Below are 26,553 nucleotides of genomic sequence, written 5' to 3' on the forward strand. Positions count from 1 at the left end.
ATCATGTTAAATAAAGACAAATGCTGTAATAGTTGGATGACGCCATAGTAACCACAGAGAAATGTCAAAAATGGACTGCACGTATCCTAGCTCAGACTATGCAGAGGAGTGCACAGCACTTTCAAGCTACAATTTAATTGCATCACAAGTTGGTACAGAGCATTTGGGATATAGTATTTTTTGGTATATTTTACAAAATTATTTTGACAGTGCTATAAATTCTGAGTGTATTTCATATTAAGATTGTGCAACTAGTGGTTTAACAAAGAAATAGTCTTGTTAAAATGCGATTGGTTCTTAAAGATCAGAGATAATCAGAGAATACAATGCGTTTGTATATATGCAGATGAAAATTATCAGATGTAGAGGAAAGGGTAGGACGGATTAGAGGATGTAGAGAAGAGGGTCAGATGGAGCAGAGGATGTAGAGAAGAGGGTCAGATGGAGCAGAGGATGTAGAGGAGTGGGCCAGATGGAGCAGATGGAGTAGAGGATGCAGAGGGTCAGATGGCGCAGAGGATGCAGAGGGTCAGATGGCGCAGAGGATGCAGAGGGTCAGGTGGAGCAGAGGAAGCAGAGGGTCAGATGGAGCAGAGGATACAGAGGGTCAGATGGAGCAGAGAATGTAGAGGAAAGGGTAGGACGGAGCAGAGGATGTAGAGAAGAGGGTCAGGTGGAGCAGAGGATGCAGAGGGTCAGGTGGAGCAGAGGAAGCAGAGGGTCAGATGGAGCAGAGGATATAGAGAGTCAGATGGAGCAGAGGATGTAGAGAGTCAGATGGAGCAGAGGATGTAGAGAAGAGGGTCAGATGGAGCAGATGGAGCAGAGGATGCAGAGGGTCAGATGGAGCAGAGGATGTAGAGGAGAGGATCAGATGGTGCAGAGGATTCACTACTGCTCTCTGTGAATAGTCCCATTGCCTTGAATTAAACAGGGAACTATACAGCCTTCAGGAAGATTCTAGCACGGTCAATTAGCTCAGCAAATCAATTTTTATTATCCCAATCATGAGGCGTATTGTATCCATCGAATCCATGTCTTATTCATTGGCTTTGAAATGAGGAGATCTAGTCCCTGGTTTTGTTTGGTTTAATCGAATTTCTTTGTGATTTTTGCGCGTTTTATTTGTCTTTGTCCCTCTTGCTCTTCAGTGGTGTAATGCATTTATAGATTAGGGTTTTTATAGAGGGGTCAATAGCTCCTTGTAAACCCACAAGTCTGAATACAGCATCGATCAGCACTGAGCCCTGCCCTTTCACCTGCTCTCACTCTGCGCAAGACAATAATAAACCACTATAGCATAGCAGAGAATTATACTTTTGATTTTTGCTTGTTTTGTTTAGTGTATATTAATCAAAATATGCAAATTGTCTAGAAATTAAAACTGAAAAGTAACTGCAAGATTAACTCAATTATCTCAGTGGTTTGTGGTTTGTCCGTCTCTACCGTATGTGCCCTACAATCGCCCTAAGCTGAACAATTTTTTAAAATGATCTAATTGCAGTTTTCCTAACAAGTATGAAATTGGTTCTGCTATTTTTTTTTCCTTACTTCTTCAAAAACATGCCCGAAGAAGTTTTACATGTCACTCATGCGTGTTATTCGATTCTAACCCTCCTTAAAGTTAGCTGTAAGATTCTGTCCAATTCTCTGCCCTACTTCACTCACGCTTCCATATGACAGTTTTACATAAATATTAAAAAGCATAATACAAAATTGTACAGTACAACTTCACAAACCTGATGCGATGTGCAGCAGTGTTGTCATAGCGCTCTAAAGGGAAAGTGTAGTGAGGACTTAGATGGTCAGAAATGAAATAGAAACTTATTTCACAACAAAAGCGTTGTTTTTGGCAAATATAACATTATCAAAACATTAAAAGGTAACATGATAACATAATACGACATAGAAGTATAAAACCCTTTTAAACAAGTGTACAGCATTAACGTTTTAACACTTGAGGTGCTAAACTAATACAAAAACATAATGACGACTGTTTGCATCTCTACTCATATTACATAAGTAGTTTTGCATCAACATATTGGCTAACTTTGATTTTTCTAACTGTCTGTGGAATCCCTCCCCTAAAAAACTTTTGTCCAGTTTCCAGAATTCAATTTTCTCTTCTTGTTGCTGTTTTAATTACATTTATTTTAATTCAGCCCTATCATGACCTTTAGTTTAATCTTCAAATACTTTAAAAATACTGTCCACTCCCACTGTCTAATAATCTAATATAAACAGACAGCTTTATTCTTTTGTCCCATCTCACTTGTGTAGAAAAGGGTCTGATGCCTCGCGGGACAGATCCGTATCATGTGTGAGTTTATCATTGTTTTTACAGGAGGAGAAAGAAGAGGCCGAGTGCGAGGAAGACGAGACACTGGGAAATGGAACAAATAACTCTGCGGAGAGGAAACGCCAGCTGTGGTGGAGGACGCAACAGGGCACGGATGAGAAGAATGTAAGGACAGGTTTACAGGGAGGACTGTTAATATGGGGACAAAACAAAGTAGTGAAGTTAGAGTTAGTTTTAGGGCTGTATTTATAGAGACAGATTTTTACATATAAATACCAAAAATACCATATCTTCAGCCAACTCACTTGTTCACTAACTGCTCCTTTCTGCTGTTGTCCCATATAAATCCTTATAATGTAAATAAAATGATTAGTCGAATAATACAAATGTTGATTGACCAAGACACCATCGACCGGTTTATCATTAACATGGCATAGTGGGTGAGAAGGCAGCACTCTTGCTTGGTCTTTCTTGGTTTTCCCTGTGTCTGGGTGGGGTTCCTCTGGTTTCCGCCATTAATCCAGAACATGAACAATATAAAATCCAGCTAAAGTAGTCTTAACCTAAGCTCAGCACCTGGAGGCGAGAGTGCTAGCTGCTCAGCCCCCGTGTCACCAAACATGTGGTATTGTCTTCTGAAGTTAATTTGCCAGCCTATATTCATCTGTTGTTCCTGTTTTAGGGCTATTGTGAGTTGTTAAGGCTTTTAAAAATTACCCTTCTCTCCCAAATGGCTGTAGTTGTGTATGTAGCTCCAGTCCTTTTGCTTTGTTTCTTCTTGTCTCCTCTGAATAATGATGTCTGTATGTCAGGCTCTCAGCACTAACCCTCTGTCTCTGCTCCTCAGCTCCTCTCCACTCAGGACTGCATCAGTACTCACGAGGTGCCAACTTCTCTGCTTACTACTTTCTTTATATGGAGTTTGATGACACTTTTTAACCTTTTGGACGATTTTGTGAACATTTTGTAAAATGGTTATAAAATTTTGTAAAGCATATGATCAAATTCTGGCATACTTTGCAGCTGATGTCATCAACATTACCTGGGTGTGTGAAGCTAACTGTAGGCACTGTTCTGTCTGAAGCTCTTTTTACTCAAGTTAAACTTTAATCTGAGCTTTGTTTTAACACAATCTGACCATACAGAACTGACTTTTTGTTGTAAATCAAACACCTAAACAGGACCTCAATGCTTGTACTGGTCACAGGCTCCTGAAAATGTCTTGTCAATCTACAATTTATCAGGCTGTGTTTGGTAATGTCAGCATTTTGTCACCATGGTAACTGCTGAACATTCTGCCATAGATATACCTGAAATATACCCCCAGTGTGATGTCACTGCAAAGTATCAATTGCATTCTTTCAGTGTCACTACTAATATACTTCTAAATTCTCCGCAGGTTGTGCCCACCTCAAATGGAACATCTTTTGACTTTGTTACGACTGAGAATGGTCCTGTTTGTCTGGACCTTTACTCTACCCCCCAATACAAACTCGACCCCATCACTGACAACGATAGTAAGGCTTTCACAATATTTATTTGGCTTGATCATATTTTATCAAATTATTGTAATTTCGACACTTGTATATTTGACTTACATTTTTTAATAAGTACAACAGCATGAAATTACCACAGGTTTAAAGTAGAACTAAACACTAAATCCACTTTTTTCTCGCTACTAAACTTTGTTTATGGTGCTTTAATGGCATTAGTTACTTTTGCTAGTCATTTTTGGCAACTTTAGTGCAAACTAGGTGAATTTGCAGCTTGTCGAAAAGATTTGTGCTGTCTTCAGTGGCCTCTGCAACTTCAAGTACTACGTGGCATCACACATCCCCTAATTACAGCGAGATGTTCCTCTAGACGCTGCCCCTCCTCCTCTCTCACTCTCTTCTTTAGTCCTCCTTTTTGACAGCTCTATTTGAAATTTGGTTGTGGGAGGAGTTTAGGGTTTAGTCCCATTTTAAGGTTAATAGCGATACAGATTGATTTCCTAGTTCATGCAGTACAATTCAAGAGGTTAGCCATGGCACTTTAAAAATGCTTAGAAACACATTAGATCAGGGGATGGCAACAGCAAAATTATAGAAAAAATGTAAATGAAAGAAAACTCAACTGTTGGTGTATTTTTAAGATGCTAATGTCATTATAACTTGTATAATCTCCAAAAATGAGAAGTTATAATAATAATAATAATCATAATCATAATCATCTCCAGTTTTTGTATTGCCTTGCTATCAAGGCTAAGCACTCTTTTAAAGTGGGACTAAATACCTAAACCCCACCCACAACCATATTTCAAATAGAGCTGATAAACTGGGCAGTACCTGGAGGACTAAACAAAAAAGTGAGTGGGGAGGAAGGGCGGGGTCTGGGGCTATAAAGAACAGTGTGATTGGGCTAAGAGGCATCCACACTTCAAACTCTGCCCCTGCAGCCAGGTGTTTGTAATCAGAAACCCCTCAGTTTAATCAGGGCAGTCCTGCGTGACGTCACATAGTACGTGAAATTGCAGGGGCCACTAAAGGCAGCACAAACTTAGATTTAGGAATTTTTGACTGCAAAGCTGCAAATGTACTTACTTGGCTCTAAAGTTGGCAAAATTACTAGTAACAGTATATAATGCTATTAAAACCCCATATACACAGTTTAGTTGCAAACAAACGTGGATTTAGTGTTTAGTTCCACTTTTTATTGTACCTTCTTACATGCATTGTGTGTCTATCAGATAAGAAGGAGTGTGTGCTGGAGGTACGATTGCCTCCAGAGGACTCAGACCGAGAGGAGGAGAAGGATGAAAAAGAGGAGAAGGAGGAGGTGGACTCAGAGTCGGCTCACACTCGCCTCAGTGCCATGGTCAAAGTGTTTCAGTTCATCATGAAACAGAGCTACATCTGTGCCCTCATCGCCATGATGGTGAGAGAGGGACACCGCAAATATGTGTTATTAACGAATACCATGCTGTTTACTGTAATTATTGTGTCATTACATTTTATTTGATCCTCTTCTTCCTCAGGCCTGGAGCATCACGTACGTCAGCTGGCTCACCTTTGTCTTCCTCATGTGGTCGTGTATGTTGTGGATGGTACGCGACAGGAGACGCTATGCCATGCTCTCCTCCCCATTCATGGTGGCTTATGGGGACCTGGTCATTGTGCTGCAGTACATCTGGAGCTTTGAGGACATGGAAGATATCTCAGGACTGTTTGTCAAGAAGAACAACCCCTTCCACTCACTCTCCTCCAAGGTGGGGCTCCTCTGTATATTTGACATAAGATATAGGCTGTCAAATCCAAATTTAACATAAATAAAATACATAGAACTGAGGTTTGTACTAGTCTAATAAATCACTTTGTTTAAATTGTTATGTCACAGACAAAAATATGGAGGTGTCCTGTGCATTTTTAAGCTTTTTATCCACTTAATAACATTTACTACGCTTACATGCATGCCAGGAAAACCGGATAACAGGCCTTGTCCAATTAAAACCAATTTTCATAAATTCAGTTACGATTGATGGTGTTGTGAATCGAATCTCAGATCCCAATAACATATCTGGAGAAGCCGATGCATACTTAAATACCTTCTGCATGTAACAGCACAGTCTGATTTACATTAGGCCTGACTAGGAGAAGTGTTCAACTGCACGTGGTGACAATATTAGACATGTATTTGGACGTTACTCATTTTAGATCAGCAGCAACGACAAACTACGGCCTCTCTGCCAAGCTGACACATGAAGCACATGTTGCTATGTTTTGGTCCGCTACGTTAAAGTCAAAATGGAACTTATCAGAGGTTTGATTATATAGGCCACTTTTGCTATGGAGAGCAAATAATTAGTAACATAGTTTCTAGTATGATTCAAAATAATATCTCCAACGTAAATAAGATGAGAAAGTGTGGTTGCATGTATGATAGTTGTTTTTATTGGCAATTATAGCTGCAAAGTTTGAGTGTTTTTTCGAACTTACTATAAGCACCTGAACGTCACATAGACCAGCATCCCCACCTACAGTATTCGGTTCTTTGACCTGTATGTAGACTGGGATAAGAGAGGTCTGACAGGTGAAGACAATTTGAATTTGGTTCTTTGGCAACATGTGATTTGAATTTTCCCAGAATTGTTGCATCACAGGTTCAAATCCTTCACAGTTTTTATGTCCCTAAATCATCTCAGCATCGTGTTTTGAGCATTTTCACATTTTGTCACATTCAATTGCGCGTTTATATTAGCATGCTGGGTTCATAGCTGAAATGGCTAGATTTGTATTTTATTCATGGTTTATTTCCTCTGCTGCCAATGTGTAAAACATGACTGAAGATTAAGCATGGGTCAAGCTAGGACCAAATCAAAACCAAAACACAACTTGAATAAGTGTAAGACTTAACCAGGATCAGTAGATGGCATGCACCAAATTGTTGTGGGGGAGCGCAACTGATGCAAAATAATGTGTTTTTCTAAATACAGGTGTTATAAAACCTTAAATGCCAGAGCATAGGTACTCCAGATCATGTTTAATGGTAATAATACAATGTCGTTACCTCATCAAAAATATCTCCAAAGCTCAAAATGCTCTCTTCCACCTTGTGATGTCATGCAGTGGCATTTTTTATGTTAAAAACTGCTTTTTACCTTTTGTTCAATAGGGATGATTCTAGTGAAGGTGTACAGAGTTTAAAAACACAGGAGCACTTCCTGTATTACCACTTGATAACATCACAAGGTGGGACGAACTGAGCAAACTGTTTTAAACATGTGTGAATAAAACAAAACACAACTCCAGGGATGATTTTTTGATGAGGATACAACATTATAACATACACACAAAATTAGCATCAACACAAATATTGCGTAATATGTGTCCTGTAAAGCTCTGAATACTGTCTACGCTAAAGAGCTATGTTAAAACTGTATTTACATTTAACCTACAGTACATGTGCTATCCTGTACATTGTGCTTCATCCGACCTCTTATAAATCCAAGGGAGCTATCATATCTGGTCCTTAGTCTTGAATAAATGTCATTACTCATTAGTCATTGTTGTTTATTTAATCTGTGTGTATTCTGTATCCCTGTACTTCCACTCTTCCACAGGTTCTGTGTCTGCTGAGCTTCTGGCTTCTGCTCAGACAGACCCTGACAGAGAGGAAGGAGAGAGCCCAACAGGAGAGCGCCGGGTTATCACAAGTGCAGGTGGACGACCAAAAGAAGAAAGGTATGTCAAAATATTATTTTTAAAGATCCTATATTATGCAAATTTATCCCCCATCAGCTTTTACTGCATTAGCATGTTGTTACCTCATCAAAAACATACCCGGAATTGTGTTTTGTTTCATTCACACATATTTAAGTAATGCTGCACTGTGTGTTTGTGTGTCTGTGTGTGTGTGTATAAATATATGCCATATTGTGGAACATTCCCAACATCTCTGTTGAGAAATGTTACCTGTATTTAGTGCATTTAAACATCTTTTTTTAATATGGAAGTGTTGTCACAATACTAACATTTCAAACCTGATTTTGAAATTAAGGAATAGACTCAATACAACAATGATAATAAAAAACACTCTTTATGTAGATAATAGAATGTGGTTTTCAACATTAAGTTGTGGTACTTTCTTTTATATTACCGCATGGCCTTATTTCTACGTAATCCCTCAGTCGTCCAGGTATGTTCCATTGTGGTCCATGGCTGTATATTAGTCTATGTGGTTTTATACTTGTTCTCATACAACTCAAGATCATTTTAAAGCAGGACAGATTCATTTCTGTCCTGTGAATGTGACTTATTTAGTATTTATACTTGTTCAAATAAGTATCTAGTTTCAATACTAGTTTAGTATCGATTAATGATCTGATTTTCAATAATTTTGCCAATCCCATGGAAAGTTTATATTTTGTTTGTATACATGCAAGTTCTTAATTTTACTCAAAAATAAAACTATGTTGTGTTTTCCAGAGGAGGAGGGCGCTGAGGAGGGGGCAGAGCAGGACACCATGCAGGTTCTGGGCAGTATGATCATGGCTATCCTGGTCAAATACTGGATCTACATTTGTGGAGGGATGTTCTTCTTTGTCAGCTTTGAGGGGACCATCGTCATGTACAAGATCATTTACATGATGATGTTCCTGTCCTGCGTCGCGCTCTACCAGGTCAATACCACTGTGTTTTACTTTAATGCCAATAACAATAATGATATAGGCTCAACAACATAAGAATAAATCACTAAATATCAGCATCATACCAGTTCTAAAAACAGAACTAGACTAACAGTTTTGTCCTAAAGTGCACTTGGTTTGGTCCTGTTTTTGTCCTGGTCTAGTCCAGGTTTAGTCTAATGGATGTTTATTTCCGGGTTTAGTTCCAGTTTAGTCCTTGCTTTGTGTGCAAGTGTGAGTTTGCAACCTCAGCTAGTTGTTTGTTTTTTTCAAGTTTTTTTTTACAAATACAACAATATCCAGAGGTGGGTAAAATAGCCAAAATTTTTCTCAATTAAGAGTAATTTTACTTCAAAATAATATTAAAGAAAGAAAGAAAGTAGGTCTAAAAATCACTCAAGTAAAAGTAAAAAAGTATTCGGGAAACTACAACTCAAGTAAGAGGAAGTTAAAGACTAAGTGTCCGGGTGTGACGTCTGATTTATAATTTGAAGTTAATGTCATTTGAAGGATAAAACATCAAAAACTAAATCATATCTGTAGGAGTGGTGCAAGAAACACAAATGTTCAAATCATTTCATATTGTCAACGTGAAATTCTGTAACTTGTAGATTTACTCACAGTGGGAAGAGTAATCAAAACTTTTACTCAAGAGTATTGTTACTTCAATAAAATATTACTCTAATAGGACTAAAAGTATGCTGATAGAAAAGTACTCTGAAAAGTAAATTTAAATTAACTGACTACTACCCATCTCTGACAATACCACATCAAAATTGTGACTAAACCCAGAATTAAGCGTGGACTTTAACTCACCTACTACTTAGCTGCTCACCACATTTTATACTACTGTAATTAACTGGGTATTTTTAGGCATACAATAGGAATGGCATTTGTGGGTTATTTTTTCTTTTTTTCTTTCAAAATTAAATTCTGTGAGGGTTTCCTCCTTATCCTTAATTACTTTTCCAAAAAACAGGGCAGAGATGATTTAACGTTCGTCATAAAGTTTGTGTACCTCAGGCTCATAATGCGTGATGTGTTTTATAACAGCGATCACAGTAAAAACCAACCCCTGAAATTAAAATGCACTGTGCGCTCTGTGTATCTTTATGTATACGGCCCATTATAGCTTCGGTAAGTAGTAATTCTGTGGCAACATAATAAAAAGACATTTTATATAAAATGGATATTGCAGATTGAGTAATATGTCATTATAATCATAAGTGCAAATGTTGTCTTGAAGCTAAGGTTGTTTAGGCTAAATCAGAACTAAACCAGGACTAAATCAGGTTTAAAGTGGACTAAACCATGTCTAAATCAGGACAAAACCAGGACTAAAATTGAAACTAAACTATGTTTAAATCATTATTGAGTCAAATCTAAAATAGGTTTAAAACAAGGCCAAACTGGGGCTTAAATAGGTGTAAGACTTATTAGAATTAGCTCTAAACTATAACTAACCCTTTTCAAAATCAAATCTAAGCCAGCTATAAACAGACCAAACCTTCTCAAAACTAAGCAAGGATTAAGCAGGGTCCAATCCAGGTCCAAACCAAGATCAGGTGTAAGACTTATCAGACCTGAACCAGAATCAAACCATGTCTAAACCAGAAACATACAAAACCATCCTTATATCCACAACTGAACCAGGTCTAAACCAGGATTAATCAAGATTAGAAATGTCTAAAACAGAGTAGTGCATGTAACTTTAGAAAGACTTGAACTACTAAATTGACCACCTAAAAAAACACACTAATGATCCTTGTACACATTAAAACACTGTTTGGTTATTTATTTGACCATTTGCCACAGCTTTGATTCACACTGAGCTCTCTCCTCCGCAGGTTCATTACGAGTGGTGGAGGAGGATCCTGAAGTACTTCTGGATGTCTGTGGTGGTCTACACCATGTTAGTCCTGACTCTGGTCTATACCTTTCAGTTCAAGAGCTCCCTGGACTTCTGGTCCGATCTGCTCAAAATGGACAGAGAGAGGTGAGGTCCAATAGAATTGTATGTATATAACATATATAACATATATAATATATATATATAACAGAAGACAGAAGTTTTGCTTTTTCGTCTCCTTTTCTTGTAAAGGTCCACTTAGTAACTTTTGTTCTAAACATATAGTGAACCTTTATGTAGCTATACAATTAGAAGAGTTATGAACAGTTATGAATATAATTTGTTTGTACAATAATAGGGTACTATAATTTCAGAAGTGGGTAGTACTCCGTTGCATTTACTTTAGTAACTTTTTTAAAGAAATTGTACTTGTCAGAGTATTTTTTAGCAGCATACTTTACTCTTTTTTAAATAACAGTACTTTTACTTAAGTAAAAGTTGTGGTTACTCTTCCCACCGTGATTAAGTCTACAAGGGACAAAAGCTTTATGTTGACAATATGAAAAGATGTGAACATTTGTGTTTCTTGCACCGCTCCTTCAGATATGATTTAGTTTGTCTCATTTTGTGTCTATCCTTTGAAAATACCAGATTTTGTTCATTATCTAATATTTTGTCCCTCCAATTACAGTAACTTTAAATTCAATTATAATTCAGATGTTAGGTTGTAACAGTTACTCTTTAAGTTACTCTTACTTGAGTAGTTTTCCCAAATACTTTTTCTTGGACCACAAACATTACTCTTACTTCCAGTGTGTGACTACTCAGCCCACCTCTGTATAGTTTACATCACAATGCCAAAGAATACAAATTCTGTCAGGAATTACACTTGAATGTTCCATCCTCACTAAGACTTTCCGGGCTGTTTTCTCTGTATGTCCCAGTCTGAAGGACCTTGGTTTGGAGCAGTTCACTCTGGCTCAGCTCTTCACTCGTATCTTTATCCCGACATCATTCCTCCTGGTCTGTATCCTGCACCTGCACTACTTCCACGAGCCCTTCCTGCGACTCACTGACCTGCAGGCCGTGGTGGCCAAAGAGCAGAGCACCATCTACAGGTGAGCCCCAGATACAGGTGAGGGGCACTGGGACGAGGTTTAAGAAAGTCATATGGTTAAATGGAATTATCTATAGGCAGAGGTGGGTAGTACTCTGTTACATTTACTTGAGTCACTTTTTAAAGAAGTTGAACTTTTCAGAGTACTTTTCTTGCAGCATAGTTTTACTCCTACTTGAATTACAATTTTATTGAAGTAATAGTACTCTTAGTCATGGCCATATGCAGCATTGAGGTCTATGAGGTCCGGACCTCTGTGTTTTCTAAACCAACTTCTACTAATAAACATCCCAGCAATTTATTGTGATATTTGTTTGTGCAAGTGGATTATTTTTGTATATTATCCACAGTCAGTTCCACAATGGTTTCTAGTCAGTGCGTGTGCATTTAGAGGAGAGCGTGCATAAGGGGTTACGAGGATGCAGGCTGCATCCTTATAATTGTATAATACAAGGACACAACAAAAAAAAAACCCAAAAAATATAAAATTACATAATTTTATTTTTTTTTTAAACCTGGGGGTGGACCCCACAACCCCCTTCAACTGTAGGTCTACCTGTTACAATCATACTCATATTCAAGACAATATTCAGGGAGTCTCATAATGCTAGAGAAAGTCTTTATTAAAGACAGTTGCATTTTTGGCTTCTCTACCCACCTCTGTCTACAGATATTAAAAGTGTGTTTTGTTTTGTTTTTTTCTTTACATATACAGCTTATTCATTACTATTATTCTAAAAGTAAAAAAGACATTGCTGTATTGATTAGGCTGCATTACATTTTATGACATATTCAATATATAACCTACAAATAATGCATCATGGATGTCAACTGAGCGTACAAATCTCAACTGCAAAAAACTCCAATAAAATAAATACAAAATAAAATAAAACTTGTTAAATCTCATCTCATATTATTTACCAGAAAAATTACAGTCAGGTATTTGTCCAAAATCTATAATAATTTACTATGCCAAATTTGCATTGTTTTAAATCCATTGATCTATTGTATCTTTGCTTTTGGTCATTACTTCACGCTCATTTTTGCTAATCTGCTTAAAGGTGGGGTATGTAGTGTAGAACTGAGCACTGAAAATGTTAATGGAATACTGTACATACCCAACCTTTTAACATTAACATTAACATCTCTGTCTTAATGTTAACTCAAGTCATGTGCAGCTTGCTTGGCTCATTTCTGCTCTTGTCCACTACCTCCATCTCTCTCTTCATCCTCTCCCTCTCTCTCTTGTTCTCTCTCTATCTTCTTTTTCCTCTCTCTCTTACTTTATCGCTCTCACTCACTGTCTTTCTTTCTTTCTTGTCTCTAACTCTCTCCTTTCTCCCTCTCTGTCTCCCTTTCTCTCAAACCTCTCACCCTCCATCTCTCCCTGCTCTCTTTTCCTCTCTCTCCTTGTCTACTTCTCCTCCTTTCTCGCTTTCTCTCTCTCCCACCTCTCCTTCCCTCTCTCTCCGTCTTCATCTCTGCTCCGTCTTTTCTCTTTCTTTTTCTCTCGCTCCCTCCTCCTTCACCTCTTCCTTTGCGTCTCTTTCCTCATCACCCTCTCTCTCTCCCTCTCCCTGCCCCCATCCCTCTCTGCATCGCACTATTCTCTCTTTCTCCCTCCATCTCTCCCTCTGTCACACGTCTCCCTTCCTTCTCTTGCCTCTTCTCCTCTCTTTCTCTATCCTTCTGTTTCACCGATCTCTCTCCATCCCTCTTATCTCTCTCTCTCTTTCCCTCAAACCTCCCTCCATTCCTCACCCCCTCCCCTCTCTCTCTTCCTCCCTCAAACCTTCCCTGTCTCTCTCTCTTCGTCTTCATCTCTCTCTCACTCCCATTCTCTCTTTCTCTCCCTCCCTTCCTTCTGGTCTCCTTGTTTTTCTCACTCACTCTCTCTCTGTCTCCTTCTCTTCTATCTCCTCCGTTCTTTCTTGTCCCCTCGCATTTATTTCCCCATCCCACTTTTCTCTTTTTCTCCATTCATGTCTCCCTCTATGACACGCCCCCCCCTTTCTCCCCTCTCTCTCACTCACTCTCTCTCCTTCTCCTCCTCTATCCCCCTCTCTCTCCCTCCTCTCTCACACACTCTCTCCCCTTCTCCTCCTCTATCCCCCTCTCTCTCGCCTTCTCCTCCTCTCTCCCCCTCTTTCTCCCCTCTCTCTCCATCTCTCTTTTCTCTCTCCCTCTCTCAGCCATGCTAAGGTCAATGGGCGTGTCTATATGATCATGAGTAGGTGGGTGCTGCTTGCTTTCTCTGCTCTCTCCTTCTCCTCACTTTTTTGTTTCACTTCAACATTTTGTTTGTCAGAAATTTCTCATTTTATTTTATATATATTTTTTAAATCCTCCCTCTCTTAAATTATGAAATGCACAAGTTTATTTTTGCTTGTAGCCACCTATTGGGTTCTTCCTGGGTCTCTGAATATCCAGATATGTCATGTCTATAAATCCCTGTCCTTACAAGGTAGTTTTTAATTATCCTAAAATACTATTCTATTTTATCATATCCAGTCTTTTGTACGTTTTCAGGTTTTTTCCACCCAAAATGAGTTCAAAATGAGTTCATATAAAAGCATGTGTTCAAACTATAGTCAAAATGATTGTTCTTTCTCCCCTCACTTCACCCTCAAATGTGTGGTCAACCATATAGACACTGCATTAGTATTTTAGTGTATGTCCATTAAGCACAGTGAGGGTTTCCATACCGAGATCTTCTGTACAGAATATATGTCTGACTTTTTAACAATGCAATAAGGAATAATTAAGGATTTTAGTGCTTACAAATCCCAGGTTACTTGAAACATCCCGAGTGACAGAGATAAGCCTCTTTTCCACTGGCACGATTCACTTGGGACCGCCTTGGTGCGTGTCTGTTTGGTGTGACTCTCTGCAGCCGAGTTGCATTTTCATGCTCTGAACACGGCTCCAGGTCCAGGGGCAGAGAGACAGTGACGTCACCCGAACACAACTCATGTTTTCTTAATAAATAAAATTTAAATCGTATCTGAATCGTATCGTATCTGGGCTCAGCATTTGTCAGAGCCTGTGTTTTCCCTTATCCAATCGTCTCACTCTACTAAACAACTCCTACAATCGGGCGTTACTGTTCACTTTAGACAGTGGAGACACTTGCAGGACGAACTGATCCACTCCAAAGCAAACCAGTGGAAACAAGGCTATAAGCCTGATCTCGTTTTGAACTGTTTTAAGTTCAGGTTTAAACATTTAATATTTAATATTTATTTAGTATCAAGTATATAGTTTGTGAATTCTGTTAAAAGAGTCCAAATAAAGCTGGTTAAAAATGTAAACGTGCAATATAATCTGTCAAATAGGGATATATAATGGTATTTAAGCACTACTGTGTTTAATTATGCAGGTCATACTTTAATGTCAACCAGGACATTAACAGGAACATTTCTGGTGTATCACCATAATAGTGGCAATATTGCCCACTCTAAGTGAAGGTTCACTCTTTTAAATGTGTAATGTGTGTAATGCAGTAGAATATGGCTGGCCATGCATCCTATGAACCACCCTTCACCTAAAAACACTTGTTTCCAATACCCCCTAATGTTTCCTACAGTATTCACATTGTGTCACATGTATAAAACACTCCCATTCACCATGTCTGTGTAACCTTATTGTCCGGAACAGCATCAAGAAAAGAATCCCTTTACAACAATCCAAGTGAGTATGAATGTACAGGGTTAGACCAGTGCCTGCTTTGACATGGGTCGACCCTCTGCCTGAGAAGTCCAAAATCACCCAGAATTCAAAGCGTTGATGCATCTTTTTCTATGGGAGCTCCCCTGACTCTATACGACAACAGTCTAACCCAGAGAATGCATACGGAATGTGCCCTGCTTTACTCTATATGCCTGATGTTATGCTTATGAACAAGAATATACACTTCTCCCTGATATCTTTTGCATCGTCAGAATGAAAAAAAAACATTTGGTCAGTTTTGTATGTATACCTTTGAGGACTGTACCATGTTAAGCCTTTTTTCTACTTGATACTTGGGGCAATCTGTGAAAGAGTATGTACTGTGAAGTTTTTTTTTTTAAGTGGCAGTGGTTCTCAAATGCTTCGAGCTAATAATTAATAAGAGTAACCAGGGCCTAAAAGGTTGAGTTTTGAATCAGGATTGGAGCAAGACTTTACAAAATGGGAAATGAACCAATCTTAATTAAGTCAGTTAGAATCCAGGACTAATCTAAGCCTTCACTGTGCTTTATCCCCCTTAATAAATCCTTAAAGCTTCAGTATGTAACTTTCTGGAGGTGGCACATCCCTTTGGAACATTCTCCCTGAAGATAGATGAGTTTTATGCCAGACTGTAGAATATTATCAGCCAAAGGAACAAGATCTTGTTCCTCCTCCAGGCCAAATATGAATCAGTTTTGTGGAAATGCAAACCCACTCACAATCAGAACGTACAATTTTCATTGCAATAAATACAACCTATATATGTATGTATATGTATATATAAAAAGTTACATACTGTGGCTTTAACTAAATCGAGATCTAACCATAGACTGTATATATAAATGGAGATAGCGATCCTCCTAGCTGCCACGTTCCAAATAGGAAGTGATCATGGGCACGATTCAGCTCCACTGACTCCAATTCACTTTCTATTGAAAAATGGTGTGTAACTGCTGCTGTCAGACTCCGCCCTCTGCCAAGCCAGTGGTGTCGGCGGGAAGATGCGTTACTTTCAATGCGCTTGCTTTTGGCTCTTTGGTTGCTATGATACACATGCTCAGATTTCCAAATATGGAACTCGGCTCCAAATTTGCCCCTACAACTGCTCTAGCCTCGATGAGCTTCATGTGACTGGAGCCGAACACTATGGGTGACATCACACTCCCTCAGTCCACTTCTTTATACAGTCTATGGATCAAACCGAACATACAGAGCGTTTTTTACTTGTACATTTGTCACAGAGATAGTGATGTGAGGTATAAAAAACACATTTTGAGAACCCCTGCACTATTGAGTTCCACTTGCAGTAGAACAATTGAAAGTAAAACTTTAATTAACATCTGTTCCTCATAAGTATATAAATACATGTGTCTGTTTATAGCGATAATCTATTATAGCAATTTTAACTTGCATCATATTTCCAGATTGGCACATCCGGAGGGCAGCCTGGCCGACCTCACCATGCTCAGTGCTAGCTCCGTGGAAGCTACGCTGCCCCCTAGAGATGAGGAAGAGAAAGCGCAGGACAGACAGGAGGCGTGTGAGTCGGAGAAGGAGCAGGCTTTGGTGGTCATGGACGACAGCGATGGATTCAAACACAAAAGTCTGACAGAACTGAAGCAGTCCAGCTCAGAGAGTCAACACTGCAGTGCCAAGACTGAGCCCGAGCCCAGCACAGAGCAGAGTTCAGGTACACACATGCCATGGCCAAACTCAGCAGGTAACAATACTAAAAAAGTCACATTCACAGGACAGAATTAATCTTTCCTGAGCTTTAAATGATCTTGAGCGTGTTCAGAACAAGTTTAAGACCACATAGAGTAGTATACACCCACTGACCACTATGGAACTCGGGATGACTGAGAGATTACACATGGTAATATAAAAGAAAGTGCTATTATTTAATGTTGAAAATCACATTCTATTGTCTAAGGCAGTGGTTCTTAACCTGGGTTCGATCGAACCCTAGGGGTTCGGTGAGTCAGTCTCAGGGGTTCGGCGGAGGTCAAGACATGCACCCGACTCGCGGACTGCGAGCGTCTCCACACACTGGCCATGTCCCAATTCGACAAATGCACCCTTTGATGTGCCTATCGAAGTACCCGCCCAACTTAAATGAGCCGTTCAAACGGCATCAAAACAAAACGACATAAAAACAAAGAAAAGGAACAGACTTTGCTGTGAAAATGACATGAGAGTGGCACTTGTCAAGGTGAAGCCATGCATTTCTGAAATGGTCTCTCAAAGACAACAGCAGAAGTTATACTGATTTGCAGTAAATATTCATTATTATTCTAGCCTGATGGAAATTAGGTGATGGGTGTGTGTTAAAATGTTAAAATAATAAATAGCATAAATACAATAAGTTTATTATTGGAATACATAAGGTTAAAAATTTTAATAATTTCAGTGTGGTAGTATTAAAAAAGGTCATGTCTTTGTAAAAAGGTATGTATGTAATTTGTTGTGAGTTCATGCATTGTATTGGTTTTATTCTTTGAACACAGTGATGTTAATGCACGGTTCATTTTGTGCACCAGTAAAACATACGTATGTCTTGAATTTGAAAAAAATAATATTTTATTTTTCAATAAAGAAGGGTTCGGTGAATGTGCATATGAAACTGGTGGGTTTCAGTACCTCCAACAAGGTTAAGAACCACTGGTCTAAAGAAAAGTGTGAGTTTGAAACTTTTCTGTTGTGACCACACTAATATGCTGTGAAATGACCAAAGCAGGGATTAAAATGATGATTTTTGAGGGTAAAAAAAACTGTAAAAAATTTTGGTGTATTCAGAAACTAAGAAATTAGTGTGCTCACTCACTCACGCATCTTTCTAAACGGCATGATTGACAGGCGGAGACATCAAAGAGATTCATGCTCTGTTTATCCCAAAACAGACATGGCTGCTTACACATAAAAAATGGAAAAATAACGCAGAGGACTAAGCTCAGATTTCTGCAGCATCAACAATCAAAGCACCAAACTGTTGTTTATATCAGTTAAAAGAAGTTATTTATTCTGTTCTGAATAATACGAGATTTTTTGATAGCCAAATTAGTGGCTGTGGTTGGACTGTCCAAAGTTAGGACAGAGGTTTTTCTCGCTCTATGGTCCAATGCCAGACTCTTCTGGATTCAGGGAGAATATAGAAAGGACTGGCTGCTCAGGCAACCAATTCACGACACCAGTAAAGTGTTCCAGTAACTACTGATTTACAAATGAAGCTCTAGGCCAGGGCTTTGTTTTCAGCACATATTTACACACGTAGTCTCTGTGTTGGCCTCAACATCAAATCAATTGTAATGAAATGTTTTGAAATCAAGACATTTTGGCTGTCATCCGAAGCCATTATCAATCTTCAGTACTGGTCTTACGAGCTGTTAAGAGAGAATTTATTCTGCTCTGTGTCTCCCATGAGTTTTTCGCCAGATCTTCTCTGTTGTTTGTCCTTCCACTGATGGTTGAACTATTGGCTAACCCTGTCACTAGTTTTTTGGGAGTTCTCTCAATTTCTTGTACTATTTTGACATTCAAAAAACTTTGTCCAAATGACCTTATCTTTATCTTTCTATCATGGACAATGGGATAATAAATGAGGACTTTAGTGACTTTAGTGACGTTTGGAAAATTTTGCAAATGCTCGAAGTTTTCCAAACATGAAGTAAACCACATTCAAATGTCTAGAAGTCTTCCCTCTCTCTTTCTCTCCCCCCCTCACTCTTTCTCTAACACTCTTTCTGCCTCACTCTCTTTGTGTCTCTCTTTCTGTTCCTCTCTCTTTCTCTCTCTTTCCCCAAGTACCACCCCCTCTCCCCTCATCTCTCCTCTCCCATATCCAGCTGTATTTCTTCACAGACACCACCATAAAAACCCAGTGTTCTAGAGAGATTTGGTCTACGGCAGATTTACTCCAAGTTTAACTCATAAGTCACGTTCTGAGAGCTCCCTTTCTCCTCTCATTCCTTGTACGAGCAACAAAAGCAGAGTATTCGTATTTCCTACACACACGAACGCACCACTCTTAAATTAAAGCGTTGTATATACACAGAAAATAAAATAGGTGATAAAACAGAACTGCCAGACCCCTCTACATGTAATGAGCTGCTGCTGTATGAAGTATATAAGCTCTCAGTACAAACAATGGAACCACTATTAGACCTAAAATAATAGAGCTTTTGTAAAACACTGCTATATTGCATTATTTTAATATACTAGGGAGAATATAAAAATTGGGGTCTGAGTTCTCACATTAAATAATATGGAGAAGGCCTTGCCAGTTTAAAAGGTGTTGTATAAAATGCAATTGTAGGGTATGAAATTAAAAGGGCATTATGTAACTTTTCTGGAACAGGATCTACCACTTATTGGAGATATAATTGTGTTGTTTTTTTGGAATATTTCATAGTATGTTATTAATCCTATCTGTCTTGTCTGTAATGTTACACAGTACGGCATTGCATTCAACAAGTCAAAGCAATAACTTCCCCACAGAGACCAAGCAGTGCAGCGAATAGAAACTCTTCTCCAGATTTTGTACGTCAGGAGTACCTAGCTTCAAGTGGTGATAAAGAAAGTGTTCCCCTGTGCTTTTAAACTCCATACGTCTTCACTAAAATTATTTGAACATTTGCAGTCAAACTTTGAAGCTCCATCTTTTGTTCGAGTCTTGTTGAAACGTCTTCACTCCTCAGCGCAACAGAACATAGTGTAGACTGAACTAAGTAGCTTAAAGTGGAAGTTTAAAGTGGTTTTAAGCTACCACTTAATTGCATCACAAGCTGGAACGGAGCATTTTGAACTTTAGAGATGTAAAAAGCCTAATAATGCAGCATTACTCAAACATCTGTGAATGAAACAAAACATAAGTCCCGATATGTTTTTGACCCGCTAACGATATTCTAACATGCCTGAAAGCTCACAGGGGTCAAAATGGCGTAATATTGGACTTTTAAACATTGCAAACAAGCCTATCTTAAGCATATCCTTTTAACTTTATGCATGCCCTTATTTGTACTTATTCAGTGTTTTTATGTTGCACTTTATCACCAAAGAGAGTTCCTAGTTTGAGATCTGTGTTCACTGACAATGGCAATAAAAAGTCTACTGATTCTGATTCAAAACTAATCACAATCATAATACCGATACTCACTTTGTTTTTTATTTTTCAAAATCGTGCAGCCCATTTTCAAAGTAGAAGACATAAACTCAAATTCTCACTTTATTGGATGAGACATATCTAACCTTTTCATACCCTGAGACTAAACTGTGTGTTCTGGTTTGAATCACTGAAGAATCTCCTTCAGAAAACAACAGAGGCTATAGTCCAAGATCAGGGCTTTAAAAACACTGTGCTGTGATCTGCAGACACCTGGAAACGCTCCCCTCCTTTTTAAAACATGTCTGTGCTTTGTCTGCTTTTCATTCTGTAAACTATTTTCAACCACTTAGACAGGATTGTGACTGGAGGAATGAAGTGTATCCTGAAGGAAAACAACTATTGATGCTTTGGAGCTGATGTCATCAACATTCCCTGATGGTGTGATGCTATCTCTAGGCACTGCTCTGTCTACAGATAGCATCACGCTTTAATCTGAGCTTTGTTTTAACACCATCTGACCAGAAAGAATTGATTTTGTATTGTTAAACAAGTCCATCTCAAATAACATTACAGTTACGAGCTAGCTAATAAATTGGCCAACAGTTTTTTAGTTAGTCACTCTCCCCATTAAAAAAAAACAGGACCATGTTCGTGTTGATCACAGGTTCCTGAAAATGTGTTGTTTTAAAACAATTTTTGTATTTTTTCTTGAGTTTTCAGACTTGCAGTGTTTGCTAATGTGTGCATTATGTCACCATGGTAACTGCTGAACATTTCATAGACGTACATGCAGAACACCCCCAGCACGATGACACGGCAAAGCACTGCAATAAAACAACAAGAAAGAAATAGACAATCAGTGGTGATGGTTAAACATAGGATTTTTGACTTTGAAGGAGAGCACCAATATGCAACTGAATCTATAAAATGAGCCATCTGGGGAAAAAAAAGTATACATAAACATACTTTCTTTTATAAAATAATGACATTGTAAATATGGTAGATTGTAACAAACGTTTACTGTTTGATTCCATATTGTGAAAGCAACAACTTTTCAGCATACTGTTCATCTACATAATGATCTATCCTGAGGTTTGTAGTCTCCTCCTGTCATCAGCCAAGACCAGCAAAAAATTGTACTCAAATAAGTGTAACATTACTTCTAAATAATATTACTCAAGTAGAAGTACAAAGTAGTGGTCCAAGAAATTACTCAAGTGAGACTAACTTAAAGACAAGGGTAACTGTCGGGACATAACATTTAATAGTTATTATATGTTATTATTATTTATTATAAGTTAATGTAATTTGAAGGACAAAAGATTAAATAATGCACAAAATATGGTATTTTCAAAGGACAGACATAAAAATAAGACAAACTAAATTAGGACGATCAAATCATTGCATATTGTCAACATAAACCTTTTATCACTTGTAAACTTACTCACAGTGGTGTAACCAAAACCTTTATTCATGTACTGTTACGTCAATAAAAAATATTACTAAAGTAAGAGTAAACGTAAGCTGCTCGAAAAGTACTTTGAAAAGTACAAAGTTGCACAAGTAAATGTACTACCCACCTGTGATCCAGACACAATTTAATATGGTTTTGGATGATTGTTGCAGACAGTGTGTTTTGTATCTGTCTCTTTTACATTTTTCCTGTTTGTCTTGTTCTTTGCTGATTTAACTCAATATTTCTTCGTGTATGTTTCCCCAGACCTGAGGAATAAGTGGCACTTGGTGGTAGACCGTCTGACCGTTCTCTTCCTGAAGTTTCTGGAGTATTTCCACAAATTGCAGCTGTTCGTCTGGTGGCTCTTGGAGATCCACATCATCAAGATCGTGGCCTGCTACATCGTCCTGGTTTCCGTCAGAGAGGTACGGCATCCACTACAGCTGAATTCACCACATTTGACCCAATAAGTGCTTTTCAGATTCTTGTTTGTAATTATAATACTTGAAGGGGAAAGAGACACTTTTTTTTTTTTTTTATAGCGATCAGGATTTGGAGGAACATTTATTTTTTGTTAAATGTTATGCTATTTTCTGATCTATATTATAATGTTGTTTCCTCAACAAAATCTATCTTGAGTTGTGCTTTGTTTCATTTACATGTTTAACACTCAAGCCCTGCATATTTAGGCAGATTTTTTGTCTCAAATGGAAAACACCACTTTGTGATGTCATGTCGTAATACAGGAAGTGCTCCTCTGTACTTTTAATAATTTGGATTATTTCAGCTCTGGACTTGCCAGTTTAAGGTAGGTAAAAGGTAGCTTTTAACTTGAAAACAAAGGCTTTATGACCTCACAAGGTGGGACAGAGGATTACTCTAACATGAGTGAATGAAACCAAACGCAGTGGTATGTTTTTGATGAGGTAACAACATTCGAACATTCTAATAAAGGTCCATTTTGTGTAATATAGGACATTTAAAGCAGGACTAAGTAGAATTTTACCTTATTAAACGTCTTTGTAAGTGTGATAGTTACATATTTATTTTCCACCAGCCTTGCAATATGGTGGACCTGACCCAAAGAGAGTTCTGCTGAGAAACCCTTTTTTAAATTTGACAGCGTTATGTTTTTGTATGCGTTTGTACTGTCTTATTTCAATACAAATAAAAGGGGGAAAGAAAGAAGAAAAACAAGAGAAGGAAAAAAAATATACTTTTTTTTTTTGCTCTATCGCCCAGCCATATGTCGTAGTTAACTAATTGTATTACATGTTGTTAGTACTGTTGCAGCCATAGTGACACCAATAGCACCAATAAAGTTGATTTTTTTATAACTCCTTTCTTCCTCCCCCGTGTATCGCCACCTGTAGGTGTCCCTGTTGAATTACGTGTTCCTGGCGTCGTGGGCCTTTGCTCTGCCCTACAGTCAGTATCGCCCCCTAGCTTCCAGTGTGTGTACTGTCTGGACCTGTATCATCATCATCTGCAAAATGTTGTACCAGCTGAAGTCCATCAACCCGCCCTCCTACTCCAGCAACTGCTCCATGGTAAAGTGACAGTACACGTTATTGGTCCACTGTTGGCCACAGTAGTTCAGCTGTACATTAAAACCTTTAGAAAACTTAAAAAAATATCAAGCAGAATTGGAATTAAAACATTACTGTATTTACCTTGCACAAGATGAATTCTTGCAGAGCAGAGCAGCTTTGTGGTTTGGGCGGAGCCAAAGGTGAAGTGCCCAAAAGAACCAACACAAACATGGTGATGCCAACAGACGTATTACACCCTATTTTAGCAAAAAACTGTTTGTTTTTCTTGCTTCACTTATGTGATGCTTTGTCCAATCAGAAGTATTCATCTGAATGTTCCACTTTTTCCCAACTGCACCTCAGAACTACACCAGGACTAACCACCTGTTCCTTCTTCCACAGCCTGCTGGTTACACCGCAGAGCAGGAGCAGGAGCTGGCGGACTCTCTTTTGTACCGGGACCTTGTGGATCCAGCCAACTGGGTCGGTCTGAACAAGGCTGATGACGTGCTGTCATACTTGCGGGTGAGCGTCAGGTTTAAATTAAACTATTCTATCATGAATACATCAAGAAACATACTGTATACAACCATCCTAACATACTAGTGGATGTGTAAAAAGTAGGGCTGTTAGTTTGATCACATAATGATCACATTATCACAACATATAGCAGTAAATGTTCTGATGCAACTAAATGTTACATGTTAATTTTGTCCATGAGCAACATATGTAATTAAATTGTATGTAAAAAAAATTGTAAAAATAAAAATTCATCACAATTCATTGCAAGTTAACAATGGACCATGATAAAATGGATCGTAAGGCCTATTTTAAAATATATCCAATGGTATAAATTTGTGGTAAAACTGGTACATTATTTAATTTAGTGTTTGTTTCCCCAAGAATAACCTGTTGATGCTAGCAGTCCTGGCCTTTGAAGTGACCATATACAGACACCAGCAGTACTACAGACTGAGGAACAAACTGAGCCCTCCGGCCGCCAACATCATTTTCCACGACATCACCAGACAGCACCTGGACATTGGCATCGTCCACTTCATCAAATACTTCATCAACTATTTTTTCTACAAGTTTGGACTCGAGGTGAGTGTCATTAACTGAAGGCAACTGTGACAGCGATTTGGAACAGTTTTACAGACTGGACATGCCCAGATAATTTGGAGCAAGCGATGATGGTGCTTTTAGGGATACATGAGGAGATAAGCATTCTTCCTCTGTCCCTCAGTACCAGCAGCGTTTAGCTCTGGTAGCAGTGGGACAGGAGCTTGACCGACACAGGGAGAACAGAGGAGCAGACTCAGCTTAAGTTAAACCAAGTGTAATAGACTTTTATTGGATATGAAGTACAAAAATCTATCTTTGTCTCTAATACTAAAAGCCTATATGATCAAAAGGACTTAATTTTGTTATTATAAACACATTTAAAAATGCACAGTATAAAATATAATCATTAAACAAATTAAATTAAATTAATTATTGATGTGGCCAAAATTGTGAATAGAATTTTACACACAGAATATAAACTGTTTTACGGATAAATCCTTGATAAATATGTTAAAAATAAGCATTTAAACAAAAGAAAACTCCTGGATAAAGTCTGACTTCAAACAAAACTACTAACTTTGAGTTTATTCATAAAAACAGACAAAAATATATATAGTTTTTGCTCATCATCCTCAAACTTTGATATATCTACAAAGCTGTTCTTGGGGCTACAGTTGACAAAGCACATCATAAACATATTTTAAAGTGTCAGATAAAAAAGGTGCCAGGTGGGTATCTAGTTTCAACACTGTTTTATTTATTTTTTTGTTCAAATTAGAAAATTGTAAAGTAAAGGATGAATTTCAATCAGTCTTTATTTATAGAGCCCTTTGCAAACACTCAGGGTGACCAAAGTACTTTCCAATTAAATCAAAACAATTAAAGTATGAGCTATAAAACTGAACATTGCAATGTTTCTGACTAGTACAAAGTTATTCTCTTCTAAGTTAACATTTTAAAGATGCCCAGAAGCATTTAGTATGGTTGCCAAAAGTATTGAAAATCAGATATTAATTAATGCTAAAACTAGTATTGAAACTAGACAATAATTTGAGTTGGTATCAATACTAAAAAGGTCACATTCACAGGACAGAAATTAACCTTTCCTTAACTCATTTTTAGAATGATCTTGAGCTGAATCAGAACAAGTATAAGTATATATACCCATGGACCACTGAGGGATCATAAGGTCAGGGAGGGAGACATAAGGCCACGTGGATATATAAAAAGAAAGTATTACAATTTTATGTTGAAAATTCTGTTGTCTAAATAAAGTGTGTTTTTTATTATCATTCATAAGATTAGCTTAGTATCGAAATCAAGTTTGAAATTTTTGTATTGCTAGTTTGTAGAGGTCTGAACTACAACTTTTTACACAATAAGACAGGATATTTTTTGTTTGCAGAAGAAATGATGGTACCTAATTTGTAACATTTGTCTCTCTCCTCAGACGTGTTTGTTGTTGGGGGTGAATGTGATTGGACAGAGGATGGACTTTTACTCGATGCTCCATGCGTTTGCCCTGATCGCAGTCATGTACCGCAGGAGGAGGAAAGCCATCGCAGAGATCTGGCCCAAGTACTGCTGCTTCCTGGCCTGTATGCTCACTTTCCAGTACTTTGTCTGCATCGGCATCCCACCTGCAGCCTGTAAAGGTGGGTGTGGGAAAACTGCATTCCTCTGATGACCTAAAAAACACAGGGAGGAGTGGAGACTTAAAACTTTATAATTGTAAAGGTCCATTATGTAACCTTTCTGGTGGTAGATTCAGGTTTGGATCCAGATTTAATCCAAGTTTAGTCACAGTTTTGATGTGCTGTTTGTATTGGTGTAAATGCACATCACCAGCTCATGAGCTGTTATGATGTTGTGGTGGTCAGTGATGCTAATGCAAATACCAAGAACATTAAACACTTTTTGTGTTGTAGTTTTATAATATCAGTACACCTGCATAACTTTCCTTAACCCTGGCAGATGCCTTTTATTATATGTTTTATATATGTAAATGCAATACAAGAATCCGTCTACTTAAACTCGTAACATATACACATATAATACTAAACATGTTTTTTTAATGTTTTTTTTTTAATTTCAGATTATCCCTGGAGGTTCCCCAATTCTACAACAGACTCCAAAGTGGTGAAGTGGCTCTATGTCCCTGATTTCAGAACAAAACCCAATCCCTCCTTTCTCATCTGTATGTTATATTTGTAGATATTTAGATTACAAAAACATGTATAAACGTTGATTTCCCTCTCCC

At 38.1% G+C, this 26,553-nt stretch overlaps 1 protein-coding gene across 1 annotated transcript in view; it reads left to right on the forward strand.

Moving 5' to 3' along the window:
- LOC117384753 (piezo-type mechanosensitive ion channel component 2) overlaps positions 1 to 26,553 on the forward strand; it is a 139,750-nt gene that overhangs the window by 70,864 nt on the left and 42,333 nt on the right. Inside the window, exons 9-23 of the mRNA XM_055228613.1 lie at positions 2,345 to 2,464; positions 3,699 to 3,816; positions 5,028 to 5,215; positions 5,316 to 5,546; positions 7,398 to 7,518; positions 8,263 to 8,456; positions 10,310 to 10,458; positions 11,256 to 11,429; positions 16,564 to 16,829; positions 21,961 to 22,121; positions 23,070 to 23,246; positions 23,631 to 23,753; positions 24,132 to 24,332; positions 25,744 to 25,948; positions 26,389 to 26,490. Of these exons, the coding sequence (XP_055084588.1) occupies positions 2,345 to 2,464; positions 3,699 to 3,816; positions 5,028 to 5,215; positions 5,316 to 5,546; positions 7,398 to 7,518; positions 8,263 to 8,456; positions 10,310 to 10,458; positions 11,256 to 11,429; positions 16,564 to 16,829; positions 21,961 to 22,121; positions 23,070 to 23,246; positions 23,631 to 23,753; positions 24,132 to 24,332; positions 25,744 to 25,948; positions 26,389 to 26,490 (2,530 nt within the window). The remainder of the gene's footprint in view (positions 1 to 2,344; positions 2,465 to 3,698; positions 3,817 to 5,027; positions 5,216 to 5,315; positions 5,547 to 7,397; positions 7,519 to 8,262; positions 8,457 to 10,309; positions 10,459 to 11,255; positions 11,430 to 16,563; positions 16,830 to 21,960; positions 22,122 to 23,069; positions 23,247 to 23,630; positions 23,754 to 24,131; positions 24,333 to 25,743; positions 25,949 to 26,388; positions 26,491 to 26,553) is intronic.

Source organism: Periophthalmus magnuspinnatus, chromosome 17, assembly GCF_009829125.3.
Source record: "Periophthalmus magnuspinnatus isolate fPerMag1 chromosome 17, fPerMag1.2.pri, whole genome shotgun sequence".
Lineage (NCBI taxonomy): Eukaryota > Metazoa > Chordata > Actinopteri > Gobiiformes > Gobiidae > Periophthalmus > Periophthalmus magnuspinnatus.